Here is a 14,503-nt window from a genome sequence, read left to right on the forward strand (position 1 = left end):
ACCCCCACCTTTGGTGACATTGAGAGGGTGGCAGTGGGCACAGCCAGAGCACCACTATGCTCCAGTGATCCTTGACCCAGGGATGGCTCTTTAGGGACCATCGTCTGCTGGCATAGGGTGAGCCTCAGGATCAGGGAGCTGCAATTGGCTGCTTTGCAGTCCCAGCTGTTCCCCACTGCAATCTTGACATTTAGTTTCTGTTTTAGAAAAACAGAAAAATTTGGAGAGAGAAAATGTCTGAATCAAACATCAGTGACCCATCCCATTCAAATAGCTGACTTCTTAAACCCCGATTCTCCACCATTTTTTTATACTGGATAAAAGCAGAAATATCTCATTTCCTTATCAAAGCCTGTTTAAATGTACTTACTGATTTTACCATCCCTGTTTTGGAAACAAAAGCACAAATTGATGTTTGGCAAAGTTTCTTTATGACAGATCATATTGTTCATATCACAAAGCATTAGTTCAGAACTCAGATGCATAAACATTTTATTTGCAAGCACACCAGTAGAAATATTGCTTTGTAAACACTTCCATTTCTGATTGTAAATTGCTAAGTTTACATATGAAATTCATTTAGACTGGAAATCATCCCATTTTACAAATTAGCACAATCTATTACATTTGTCTCAAAGAGAAATTAAACCTTAAAGAGCAACATTCAAGATAATCTGAAACAGGGTGTTTTAGCAATTCCATATGTAATTGGATGTATGTTTTCTGTATTTCTTTTCCAGGCATGGCTGATTACTAAATAAAAATACTTTCTTCTATATAACCACCTTGGATCATTTGGTGTTGCCACATGTAGATTTTACCCCCCATCTCTTCACCACAATTTCCATGTCAGAATATTTGAGTGTTAGATACATTGGTTTTGAAAGGAAGTGAAAGGAGGATTATGAAGGAGAAAAATTGCACTAACACCCAAATATCTTGATGATCAGCAGTGACTGAAATGTGCCAGGTATGCATAAAAGATATACTATGTATGCATAAAACATAAAAACCAAAATCAGATTGCCCTTTTTATGAATAAAGTTGTCAAATCAAAGTACTATCGATCTTAGGTACTTCTATATCTCCCTTCATGGTAATATCTGAGCACGTCACGATATTATTTGTAGCTATCCTTACAACACCCCTGTGTGATAGGGAAGTGCTGTTATCCCCATTTTACAGATGGGGAACTAAGGCCCAGAGAGATTAAGTGACTGACCCGGGATCACACAAGTTGTTTATGGTGAAACAGTAACTAACACCCCAGGTTAGTGCTCTAACCTCTGGACCATTCTTCCTGCATACACATTCATTATATTACAAGAGTTTCTCTGTTGAATCTCACTGCAGAATACCATCAAAACTAGATAGATCAAAAATACTATCTAGATTAGAGATCTAATTAGAGATCCTGAGGTGCAAAGTCTGGCTCTAGATTGAGAGGAGGGAGCTGGTAGGTCAAATACTGGGCTTGGGTTCAGTCCATTACTGGAAATGGCAGCTGGTTACAGAATTGGGATCTGGATTCAAACTTTTCCTAGCTTTCCATGTTATTTGGATGTGTGGTTTTAAGCTCAGGCCCATCTCTAGTCTGAATTTACCAGAACTCAGAGTGTAGCCTCATTACAGTGTTTGCCATACTTTCTCTTTGAAGCGCAAATGGTCACATAAAAGTTATTGAGTGCAAAGGCTAGAAACAGAATAATTATGTAAATGCCCTGAGATATCATTGTCTGCCAGATGCTGGTGTCTTTAGCGTCTCACATTATCTCGTATGGAATCGGTCTCTTCAGTTTACTTTTCAAAAGAAAGCCAACAAGAGTGAAAATAACAGCTGCAAGCACCACAGCCGTAACAATAAATGGAGCCTGGGAATGATCAGCAGTAGTGGTAAGTGAACCACGGGAATCCACATTTTCCTGATGTTCAGAATAGTCCAGCTCTGTGAGTTAAGAAAGAGAGTTTATTACATTTTGTTCTCTGTTCTAGTTATTGCCAAAGATACCAGGACAAAGAGAACTTGAATTTAAAAAGTTACATTCTAGATCAGGTCAAGAAATAAATCAATTTCACTCTATTTTATACAAGACATTCTAGACACATCAATCCATCTTTATATTAGTAAAGACTATTTCATGAACTGAACCCCCAGCAGGGATGTTTTAGGTTCAATATTAAGAAAACATCATAACTAGCACAAGAGCTAGGGAATGGAATCATTTTTCAAGGAAGGTTGAGGTTTCTCTTTACTGCAGATATTCAAGGTGAGACATGACAATCACAGTTCTTGAACAGTTTGCGGATAATTAAATCAATGAAGCGATAAGAAGAAGATGGACTGCATCTCATCTTTCTTCCTGAAGAATTGATTCAATTAGCATTTTTGGGATGTGAAGATTAAAATGATGGATTTGAAATGTGCTAAATAAGGAACTAATGTAGATGCTATTAGTCAATAAACAAGTCCCTCGTGTTTTTAATGGAGCTGATGATAACCCAGTAAAAGCATGCTGCAGTGCTAGAAATCGGAAGTAAACTGACATGCAAAGATTTTATGCAATGAAATGAAAAGTGATTTACAGAACCTTATGCTAAACACAAGAGAAGGTTATTTGCATTTACCAGCATTCCTGTTCTCAGTGCCTTCTTTCCAAAGCTCAATTGGCCCAACAACAACATCCACTTTTTCTTGGTAAGAGCTTGTATCTCGCTTGGACCTGGGTATGCAGCCCTGGTAGCATCGGGAAGAATAATCATATACCCGGCACACCACCATTTTAAACTGCAGGTAAACTGATGAATATTGGTTAACAAACTTGAAGGCATTAAATTTGAAGCGTATGGTGGAGCTGTAGGGTGAATAGTATGTACCGTAGGTAGGATCTCGAGCACATCTAAAATAAACAAACAAATAAATACAATTAATTTTCATGTGTACGCACAAAAATAAATCACTGACATCAAGCATTTCCTATGTGCAAAGATTTAAAAAAAATTAACACCGCATTAACAACGGAAAGGGACAAAAATATGTATTTGTAGTAAGAAGAGAAAATGAAAGCGGTTAAAATAGTGGCAGTGACTTGTCTGAAAGCAAAACATGCAATATCGCTTTCCCTAATTCACCAAGGTATTTATGTTCATGCCTAAGAGTGTGAATAGTTTTACTGAACTCGCATGCTTAAAGTTAAGCTTGTGCATATGTCTTTATAGGATCTGGGCCCAGGACTGACAAATTGCAGAGGAGTCACCTAGAGGTGTCATGGCAATTAACCTATGGAAAGGGCCCAGAGCTGCTTATTTATATCTCCAAGTTGTCATGCATATGAGCCCTATAGAGCAGCTGATGCAAAGGGTGTTAAATATTACTGTTAAGGGGGAAGGGATAGTTCAGTGGTTTGAGCATTAGCCTGCTAAACCCAGGGTTGTGAGTTCAATCCTTGAGGGGGCCACTTAGGGATCAGGGGCAAAAATTAGTACTTGGTCCTGCTAATGAAGGCAAGGGGCTGGACTCAATGACCTTTCAGGGTCCCTTCCAGTTCTATGAGATAGGTATATATCCATATATTTTATTATTATAAGGGGGAAATGTAACCACGATTTAAGCTCTTAAGTGAGGCTGGCCAGAACAACAATTCCATTTCACACACAATTTTGAAATTTGTTTTTGTTCCAATGCAGAAGGAAAATGAGAAACCAAATGTGAGAGAGAGCCAACCCAGACTAGCCAAGGCTGTTACCCAGGAGATGGGAGGGTCAAGTCCCTGCTCTGCAGAGTCCCCCCCAGGCAAGCACCCTAACCAGCTGGGCCTAGGTCTCTCTTAGTCTCACCTAAGAAACCCTTCTCAATGTCATTTCTGTCAGAACTGATACATCTCCATGAAACTCTTCAGCTTCGATGAGCAGCTGGGGGGGGGGGTTGTTTGTTTGTTTAAACAGCTCTACCAGCTCTACTCTGAAGGGCAGGCTCCGTCTCTTTACTAAATGGCTATACAGCTCCTTTCACAATGGGGCCCTGATGTCTGATTGGGTTCTAGGTGCTACTAGATATGAACAATAATGATGATAAATTCCTTCTTCCGTTCTGTGCCATCTTATCTAACTCACTCCCACTCCTCTGATTTCTGCTTTGGACGCAAGAAGCAAGAAAGTGAATGTTTCCAATGAACCCAATCTCTAGTAAGTCAGCTGCACAAGTGCTTCATAGAACAAAATTCTAGTAAGCTTCACTTTCCTGTCAGCATTAACTCATGCCAAAGTTCCATGCCAGTGCATTCTGATTCAATTTAACCACCATGAAAAGGAATTCAATTTATCTGTTAACACACTGATGTTATCTCAAAATAAGGTGCAGAGTTGTCATATGGTCAACGCATTGCATACAAATATTAATGATCTCACTCTCATAATAAAGATCTCAAGGTATTGAACTACTTTTATAATAATCTCCGTTTATACTGTACAATATGTTTTTCTGTTATATTCATGCCAATATTTGTGTCACCTATAGAAAGTTAAGACATGGTTGAAATTAGGTATGGTAAATTTATTTCCTGTTGGGTTTTAATTTAAATAAATATTATTAGATTTAAAGTATTTGACTTTCTCTGTATTGAATGATTTTATCATATCATTTCTTAAAAGGGCTGGTCTGAATATTTAATTTTTATATTATAAAATAGATAAGGAGTTTTTAAACTATCATGCAGGTGGCTTCCTTAAAACTTAACTCTTGTATATCCTGCTACTCTTCTACTACCTGGATGAATTATTTTGAAATTTAATTATTTATTCCCCATTATTTATATACCATTAGAATTTCACCAGTAAGTGAATGAATCAGACATTTATTGACAATGGGACCTGCTCCTGAAAAATTTGCCCTTTCATACCCAGAAAGATGTAGAATCTAGTGATAATGGAGAAGTCTACTGAAATGCTGGCAGGTAAAGCATAGGAAATACCATAATGGATGAGACCAGTGCCTTTTTTTCTTGCCAGATCTAAGAATCTAATTTGTTTTGTATAATTCGTTTATCTAACTTTTCCACAAGAAATGGTTTAAGCCAAGCCACATGAACAATTCTAGGCCATTTGAGTGACATCTAGGAAAGCAGGAATATCAAACATTAAACTTCTGTCATTTGAATCAAGGATTGAATTAGTCATTTGAAATAACATTTCCAGTATAGTACAAAAAGCAAGAACAGAACAAGAATGAATAATTAAAAAAAAGAATCAGAATATTTTGAAAATACACAGTTGAATTCTATAGACAAACTATTTGGGGCTGAATTCAAACTTGATGTAGGCAGGTGAAAATTCATTGACCTCAGTGGAGTTTGGGATAAAATCTGCTTACATCACAAACAGTTACTATGTAACATGCTTGAGTGGACTCTTGCATGACTGCATGGTCTAAACATCATTGCTATTGTTATTTCTCATTGCATAGCAGGATTGGCCAAAAAAGTTTTTAAAAAAAGTTTAGTGGCATAGGGAACTGAAATCAATTCAAATTGTCAATATTCAAATTAGTCCATAAACAAAACAGATACAGAAGAGCATGTACAGATCCATTGTTAATCATTGCTCAGAAAGTCCTTACCCATTCCTGATAATATCATAGGTCGTGGATGTAACACTACTGGGATTAGGTGATGCCACACATGTGTCCAAAAACAACGCCAGATTTGGGTCAGAGCTGTGAATTGAAGCTTGAAGGAATAAATTCTGGTTCAATCTCACGTAGTATGGAGAGTCATACACTGGCCGTGAGAAGGATGGTGATTCGTAGAATGAAATGTTCACGTCATATCTGCTGTACTGCGTTTCATTGACCTCAGTAACATCCTCAGCCACATCCTGAGCAACATACATGATTTCTTTCCATGTGTTTTGGAGCATTTTGCAGTTGACATGCAAGTGAAGATCTTTTTCCCTTTTGATTATGTAACCAGAAGAGGTTGCTTTGATCAAGTTGGAATACATGATAGTATTGCTGTTTCCCTGTTTGACACAGTAGGTACAGAATTATCTAATGTAGTCACATTTTTGCCACACTTACCATTATGTCACTAAACTTTTGATGAACGCATTTTAAAAGCATTGCTTCCATTGGAAGTATTTTGAAAAGAAATGAGACTTTGGTCATTTCTAGTCACAACACATTTTAAACAAAATTGTTGGCTGTATGATACAGTGATTACACTGAGATGTGAAAAAATATTTTCACTGAACCCAAATACAGCCAAGTTAGTTAACATTAATACAAAGGTTGAACATGAAATGCACAAAGGTCCTGATCAGTAAGGTACTTAAATGTGTTTAACTTAAAGCACATGAGTAGTCCTATTGAAATGAATGCTTTAAATTAGATACGTGTTAAGTACGTTGCTGAACAGGGGCCTGTGCAAATACCAAGTATTTTGATTATTCACGAACATCAGCTCATGTTCGAAAAAAGTCTGTGAACATGGGTTGAGGTTGTTCGCGTATCCTCCCTGTCCCATAATATTGTAGCTTGACCTTATGGGGAATAAGTGAGGAGTTTCTTCAGGCAGAGGAAGAATAGATGGTAGTGTTCAGTGAATCTGAACCTGCAGTCGTTGGTTCACTTGTAACTCCTGTTAACCACAGCAGGTTTCTGTTCATGACCCATTTCAAAATAAATTCTGCAGTTTGCACAGACCTACTTACACAGGTGCTAAATATTCAACTTCATACCTCTCGTCTTGTGCCACAGCCATTATATGGGATGTTGAATATAATATCGTTTGTTGTAATCTTTGGTTTACAATAAGGGTCATTCAATCTGACATTCTCTGCAGTGTAGCCTTGTGAGAGGAGATAGGCTCTCTTAACAACAGCATGCATGTATTCTGGCAAGCACAGAAGAACTGGTGGGGGGATAAAACATATATTATTAGTGCGTTCAGGCATACAGTAGTAATTAAATGTTCAACCAATACATATGCTGCTATCTACTCTGCGTGTATATTGAGAGAGGGGAGGGTGTTCATAAGACAAATCACATGATTTCACTTCTCTTATGTCTTAATTATCAAATTATGCACCAGGGGGCTATGGTTTAGGCTGTGGATAACTATCACTAAGAAAATCTGCAAATTATTCTCTCCTTGTGATCAGAGAGAGTCTCCCATTAGTGTTAAGGATCATATGAATCACAGTTACCATAGTAGAACAAATTCTGGAATCAAGAGAAAATCCACTTGACGTTGCTTAGAATTTTCCTTGAGTAAAATTAAGGACAATACTACCAGGGCCTTTATTAAGGACATGAACTAAAGACTCAGTATTTCTGGGAGAGAATGATCTAAACACAAGGGGAGGTGAAAACAAACAGTAAAGTAAAGTAAAAAGCAACAAAGGGTCCTGTGGCACCTTTAAGACTAACAGAAGTATTGGGAGCATAAGCTTTCGTGGGTAAGAACCTCACTTCTTCAGATGCAAGTAATGGAAATCTCCAGAGGCAGATATAAATCAGTATGGAGATAACAAGGTTAGTTCAATCAGGGAGGGTGAGGTGCTCTGCTAGCAGTTGAGGTGTGAACACCAAGGGAGGAGAAACTGCTTCTGTAGTTGGATAGCCATTCACAGTCTTTGTTTAATCCTAATCTGATGGTGTCAAATTTGCAAATGAATTGGAGCTCAGCAGTTTCTCTTTGGAGTCTGGTCCTGAAGTTTTTTTGCTGTAAGATGGCTACCTTTGCATCTGCTATTGTGTGGCCAGGGAGGTTGAAGTGTTCTCCTACAGGTTTTTGTATATTGCCATTCCTGATATCTGACTTGTGTCCATTTATCCTCTTGCGTAGTGACTGTCCAGTTTGGCCAATGTACATAGCAGAGGGGCATTGCTGGCATATGATGGCATATATAACATTGGTGGACATTCAGGTGAATGAGCCGGTGATGTTGTAGCTGATCTGGTTAGGTCCTGTGATGGTGTTTCTGGTGTAGATATGTGGGCAGAGTTGGCATCGAGGTTTGTTGCATGGGTTGGTTCCTGAGTTAGAGTTGTTATGGTGCGGTGCGTGGTTGCTGGTGAGAATATGCTTAACGTTGGCAGGTTGTCTGTGGGCGAGGACTGGCCTGCCTCCCAAGGTCTGTGAAAGTGAGGGATCACTGTCCAGGATGGGTTGTAGATCACTGATGATGCGTTGGAGAGGTTTAAGCTGAGGACTGTAGGTGATGGCCAGTGGAGTTCTGTTGGTTTCTTTTTTGGGGCCTGTCTTGTAGCAGGAGGCTTCTGGGTACACGTCTGGCTCTGTTGATTTGTTTCTTTATTTCCTTGTGTGGGTATCGTAGTTTTGAGAATGCTTGGTGAAGATCTTGTAGGTGTTGGTCTCTGTCTGAGGGGTTGGAGCAGATGTGATTGTACCTCAGTGCTTGGCTGTAGACGATGGATCGTGTGGTGTGACCGGGGTGAAAGCTGGAGGCATGAAGGTAGGCGTAGCGGTCGGTGGGTTTTCGGTATAGGGTGGTGTTAATGTGGCCATTGCTTATTTGTACGGTGGTGTCTAGGAAGTGGACCTCCCGTGTAGATTGGTCCAGGCTGAGGTTGATGGTGGGATGGAAGCTGTTGAAATCATGGTGGAATTCTTCCAGGGTCTCCTTCCCATGGGTCCAGATGATGAAGATGTCGTCAATATAGCGTAGGTAGAGAAGGGGCATGAGTGGACAAGAGCTGAGGAAGCGTTGTTCCAGGTCAGCCATAAAAATGTTGGCATATTGTGGGGCCATGCGGGTGCCCATAGCGGTGCCACTGGTCTGGAGGTATATATTGTCACCAAATTTGAAATAATTGTGCGTAAGGATAAAGTCACAGAGCTCAGCAATAAGTTGTGCTGTGTCATCATCAGGGATACTGTTCCTGACAGCTTGTATTCCATCTGTGTGTGGGATGTTTGTGTAGAGAGTCTCTACATCCATGGTGGCTAGGATGGTGTTTTCTGGAGGTCACCAATGCATTGTAGTTTTCTCAGGAAATCTGTGGTGTCACGGAGATAGCTGGGAGTGCTGGTGGCGTAGGGTCTGAGTAGGGAGTCCACATATCCAGACAGTCCTTCAGTGAGAGTGCCAATGCCCGACATGATGGGGCATCCAGGATTTCCAGGTTTGTGGATCTTAGGTAGTAGATAGAATAACCCCGGTCGGGACTCTAAGGGTATGTTGATTTGTTCCTGTGTTAGTGTAGGGAGTGTCCTGAGTAGATGGTGCAGTTTCTTAGTGTATTCCTCAGTGGGATCTGAGGAAAGTGGCCTGTAGTATTTGGTATTGGAGAGTTGTCTGGCAGCCTCCTTCTGGTAGTCAGACCTGTTCATGATGACAACAGCACCTCCTTTATCAGCCTCTTTGATGATAATGTCAGGGTCAGATAATTCTGAGGCTGTGGATGGCATTGCGTTCTGCACGACTTAGGTTATGAGGCAAGCGATGTTGTTTTTCCACAATTTCTGCCTGTGCACGTCGGCGGAAGCATTCTATGTATAGGTCCAGGCTGTCATTTCGACCCTCAGGAGGAGTCCATGTGGAGTTCTTCTTCCTGTGTTGTTGGTGGGAGGGTATCTGTGTATCAGTGCGCTGTTCAGTGTTATCTTGAAAGTATTCTTTGAGTCGGAGGCAGCGAAAGTAGGCTTCCAGATCACCGCAGAACTGTATCATGTTCGTGGGGGTGCTGGGGCAAAAAGAGAGTCCCCGAGATAGGACAGACTCTTCTGCTGGGTTGAGTGTGTAGCTGAATAAATTGACGATATTGCTGGGTGAGTTAGGGGTACCCCTGTTGTGGCCCCATGTGGCAGGTAGGATTTTAGACAGCTTGCGGTCCTTTTTCCTTTGTAGAGAGGTGAAGTGTGTAATGTAGATCTCCTGTCTTATTTTAGTTAAGTCCATTTGTGTGGAGGGTTGGTTATTTATGAAAGTCTCCAGGTTGGAGAGCTCTTTCTTGATGTTTTTCTGTTTGCTGTACAGGATGCTGATCAGGTGGTTCCTCAGTTTCTTTGATAGTGTATGGCATAATCTCTCACTGTGGTCTGTGCAGTATGTAGATAGCAATGGATTTTTCACCTTCAGTCCATTTGGTATGATGTCCATCCGTTTGCATTTGGAAAGGAAGATGATATCTGTCTGTATATGTGCAAGTTTCTTCATGAGGTTGATAGATTTCCATTCCATACGGCTAAATGCAGTGCCTTGCATGGTGTCAAGTATCAGAGGAGTCCATGTGGAGTTCTTAAGTAAAGTGATGTGAAATTAGTATGTTGGTCAACAGCAATTTTGCAATCATGAATTATCCTGATCAGCCAATGGAACTAACCAGTTCTGTGCTATTCAATATGAGTAAGGGTTGCAGAATCAGGGGCTTGCATGTATGACCTTACCTAAGCCTTATGGGGTTTGGAGATACATGTTCAGAGCCGATTCACATCAATGAGCATCAAAGTGATAGTCCTTCATTGGGGACTCAATCCTGTATAGTCTTTTCTTGGGCAAAAGGTACACTCAAAAGAATAGGAGTTTTCCCTGAATGAGGACTTAGGGATCAGGCTTTGAATGTTTGTGAAAGTTGTTCAAGTTCACTTGTGGGCACCTCTGTAGCTGAAGATGTGGACAAATTGCAGGGGACTCATAAAAGAGCATCAAAAACTGGGAAAGGAAGTGCAGGGAATAATTCTAAATATAAATAACTCTAAGGCTACATCTACACTATGGGGGGGTCGATTTAAGATACGCAAATTCAGCTACGTGAATAGCGTAGCTGAATTCGACGTATCGCAGCCGACTTACCCCGCTGTAGGGACGGCGGCAAAATCAACCTCTGCGGCTTCCCGTCGACGGCGCTTACTCCCACCTCCGCCGGTGGAGTAAGAGCGTCGATTCAGGGATCGATTGTCGCGTCCCAACGGGACGCGATAAATCGATCCCCGAGAGGTCGATTTCTACCTGCCGATTCAGACGGGTAGTGTAGACCCAGCCTAATACTAAACATGTATCAGTAAAATGCTAAACAGGCATTGAGCTCAGATAAATAACAACTAATGAGTTGAGCGAAGGACATGAAATTGACTCATGCTGTATGAATTGGATTGATTGCGATGAGAGTTTTGCCTGCATCAGGACTAGGATCAGACCCAAAGAGAATGAGCAGTTAGGTAGTACAAGGGGCCATAAGTATGAGTAATGAGATGAGATGGTGAAAAAGTAAATTTAGGCTGAATATAAGAGAAAATGTCCAAAAATAATTTGATAATAACAAACAGTTTTATATTTAAACAAAATCAAACTATTGTCTGAAAGTAATAGGTCAGTAATCACACAGTGTGAAAGATGACAGTGAGTGGTACTACACTGAGGTGGTTGAACATTAATCTATGGTTATTTATCAATAAAATCAATAAATAGTCTTGTCTGCTGAAAAGCAAAGTTCTGTATTAAACATGAACTTACCAGTATTCTGATCTGCTGGAATGATGTAATAGTCAGCACGAAACCCTCTGTTTGTTATACTCGAGTCACTGTGAAATCGAACTGTCATCAAGTTTGAGGACGATGTATATGTGAGATAGGAACCATAACAAATTTTCCCCAGTAAAGGAGAGGTATAGAGTGGCCCATCATATATCTCAATATAATCATGCTGGCATCTACCACCTTCTGTTCTGGAGAATAAACATTAACATTTTGTAAACTATTTTGTAAACTTCTATTTAAGTATTCATCACAAAGCAGCACATGAATCTCAGATTAAGCCCTTCAGACTGCAAGGTGTTCATGGCAGAGATTGTCTTCATTTTGTATCTTGTATGGTACCAACCACTTTTTTAGGACTCAACAAGTAACAACAAATAATACTCCATTCATGCCATTTTTCATTTTAGGTTGACCGGTCACTTAGAATTGTTAAACCCTGTTGAGAAATGTCCTTCAAATGGAGAGGGTACCAGTTTGAAAAGTCCATGACTTGGAACCCATGAGTTGCCCAGAAAATTAGTACTTTACTTACGAGATATCTCTAAATGAAAGTGTTATACGGTAATTGCTCACTGCTTCTATTTCCCACACACAATCTGCATTGTTTGGATAATTCCCAGGATAGAACGGGCTTTGAAATGTCCCAGATGAATATTGAAGGACACCACCACAAGCATATTTTGCTGCAAAATAAAATGTAAGAAAAAAATACATATGAGTCATTTATATATATTTTTGTATATATTTGCATATGATTTATCAGTCAGAGCCAAAAGCTACTGAAGTTAAAGGAAAGCCTCCCATAACTTCAATGGTCTTTATAAAAGGTGCTCTATGATCAGCATCTGATCCAAAGAGCTGTTGATCCCACTCACAGTCTCATTTAATGCTCAGGACCTCTCACAATTAAGCACTAAATGTATATAGCTGAAGACAGAAAATATGGACCAAAGAAAATGTTCAGGGGAGAAAGATTATGCTTTTTTCTCTCCAATAATGTTATGTTGTTATTAATTCAGGTGGGAAGTCAAATTTTGAAGTAGCACCTGGTGCACTGGGGACAAAAATTACAGCCTGAATGAAAATAGCATCTACAGTCAACTTTGGAATGTAACAATTTTTACTTAATGCAGAGCTTGAAGTGACATAAGGCTTATACATTCCTCCTCAATTTTGTCACATACAAGAAAGAGAAAGAGCTAGAAAGGTCATTATCTTGATGAGGGACCCACAAATATATCTTGTGGTCTTTAAAAAAAAACAAAACAAAAAAAACCAGGGTTTCATTTCTGTTCTGATGCAGAATGAAAACAAATGTTAAAGCCTCAGAATTATTTTCCAAACCAGAATTCTTGTTTTCTAGCCATAGCCTGTTGAGAGAAGAGTAAGTACTGTAAAGACAGCAAAAATGAAGGAAGCATGATCTAAGAGAAATGCCATGGGCACTGGGAGTCAAAATATCTGGTTTCTATTCCCCACTCTGCATTCATGTAATTTAGCAACGTAATCATACAACATGCCAACAGCTGTGAACTGAGACTGAGGGCTGATAGACACAGTCCTCATCTCTTCCCCAGAACCACAGGGTGAGCACAGGATTGTGACAGCATATTGGATGATGGCAGAAGACCAGGGAGCAATTCAACAACAATACCGAGAAATCTTTATTGCCTGAACCAGGTTTGAAATTTGGTCCTTTGAATTCTTTTCAATTTATCCTTGCTCTCATTTCAGATCATGTGGCAACTGCACTATGAAACCATAAGCTAAACCATCGCTAGCACAGAATCCCCTAAGAAAGAAACATCTTAGTGAAGCTAGAATGAGTTAGCACTCACCAGTGGTTGTGTACCAGGGCCATGATGGAGTGTATCCCGGTGTTCCTGCAGGAAGATAACAGAAGTGAAACTAGAGTCCTATGGCGAATTCTCACAGGAATGGCAAAATGCACATTGCCTTCGCAAATCCCCACAACAAATCATCAAAGCAATGAAACTCTTCAGTGAAACAGTTGGAAGTATTTTTTGGAAAGACACCTGCAAACATTTGGTATTTACCTAAACAGATGACACCGGCATCTTCAGAATAACCACAGTTATGAGAGAGCCATCCTGAATGAGGACAGTCCCATGGACTGTCTCCTGGGGAATGACCTATTTAGATGCTTGGCAGAAAGGCTAGCAGGCAATCTAAATGTGAGGATCTTGTTCTCTTTTAGGGAGGGAGTGATGGAACAGAAATGAGAGAGGGTTGGATGGATTGAAGAAAACTATATTTACTCTCCACACCTCAGTGTTCCGGGGGTCTAATATGCAAGAGGAAGGGTGTGTAATGGACCTGTACAGTTCAACAAATGTACTGAGAAAAATTTATTGCCTGTACCACATTTGAAATTTGCCCTTTCTATTGCTATTCAACCTGTCCTTCCTCTCATTTCAGTTCATGTGGCAATTCTTCTATAAAACCATAGGCTAGATTTCAAAACATTTCCAGCACAGAACCCTATTAGAGAGAAACATTTTAATGAAAGCAGAATGAGTTAGCACTTACGAGTTGTTGTGTACCAGGGCCATGATGGAGTGTATCCTGGTGTTCCTGCAGGAAGATAACAGAAGCATAACTAGAGACCTATAATGAATTTTCACAGCAATGGCAAAATGCACATCCCTTCTGCTAAATTCCAAATCCCCCACCAAGTCATGGAGCCACCAGAGCTCTTCAGTGAAACAGCTGGAAGAAGTTTTTTTAACCTGTGCAAAACATGTCTCCCAAGTCTTATTTTTGAAGCAGCTGAAGTGTTTTAGCTGAAACTTCCCAAAATACATCAGTCTCTGGGACAAATGGATTTGAGCCTTAATGGTAATAAGTAATAAGCAAAGTGATAAGCAACTAAAATCTGGATCTTATGATGGAAACTGTTCGGCAACCTCAACAATAAGTGACGCTACCAGCTCTGCCTATAATAAATTTCAGTGGTGATCCTGTATATGCGCATTTCAGCATATTACAT

At 40.0% G+C, this 14,503-nt stretch overlaps 1 protein-coding gene across 1 annotated transcript in view; it reads right to left on the minus strand.

Annotated features, from left to right (window-relative positions):
• Positions 1-452: 452 nt before the first annotated feature.
• Positions 453-14,503, minus strand: part of LOC117880586 (deleted in malignant brain tumors 1 protein-like) — a 56,216-nt gene continuing 42,165 nt past the window's right edge. The window contains exons 2-9 of the mRNA XM_034776870.1: positions 14,044-14,088; positions 13,332-13,376; positions 12,026-12,176; positions 11,470-11,681; positions 6,730-6,902; positions 5,612-6,012; positions 2,626-2,897; positions 453-1,945 (exon numbers count right to left, since the gene is read on the minus strand). Of these exons, the coding sequence (XP_034632761.1) occupies positions 1,764-1,945; positions 2,626-2,897; positions 5,612-6,012; positions 6,730-6,902; positions 11,470-11,681; positions 12,026-12,176; positions 13,332-13,376; positions 14,044-14,088 (1,481 nt within the window). The 3' untranslated portion in view covers positions 453-1,763. The remainder of the gene's footprint in view (positions 1,946-2,625; positions 2,898-5,611; positions 6,013-6,729; positions 6,903-11,469; positions 11,682-12,025; positions 12,177-13,331; positions 13,377-14,043; positions 14,089-14,503) is intronic.

The sequence above is a fragment of the Trachemys scripta genome, chromosome 7 (assembly GCF_013100865.1).
Source record: "Trachemys scripta elegans isolate TJP31775 chromosome 7, CAS_Tse_1.0, whole genome shotgun sequence".
Taxonomy (NCBI): domain Eukaryota; kingdom Metazoa; phylum Chordata; order Testudines; family Emydidae; genus Trachemys; species Trachemys scripta.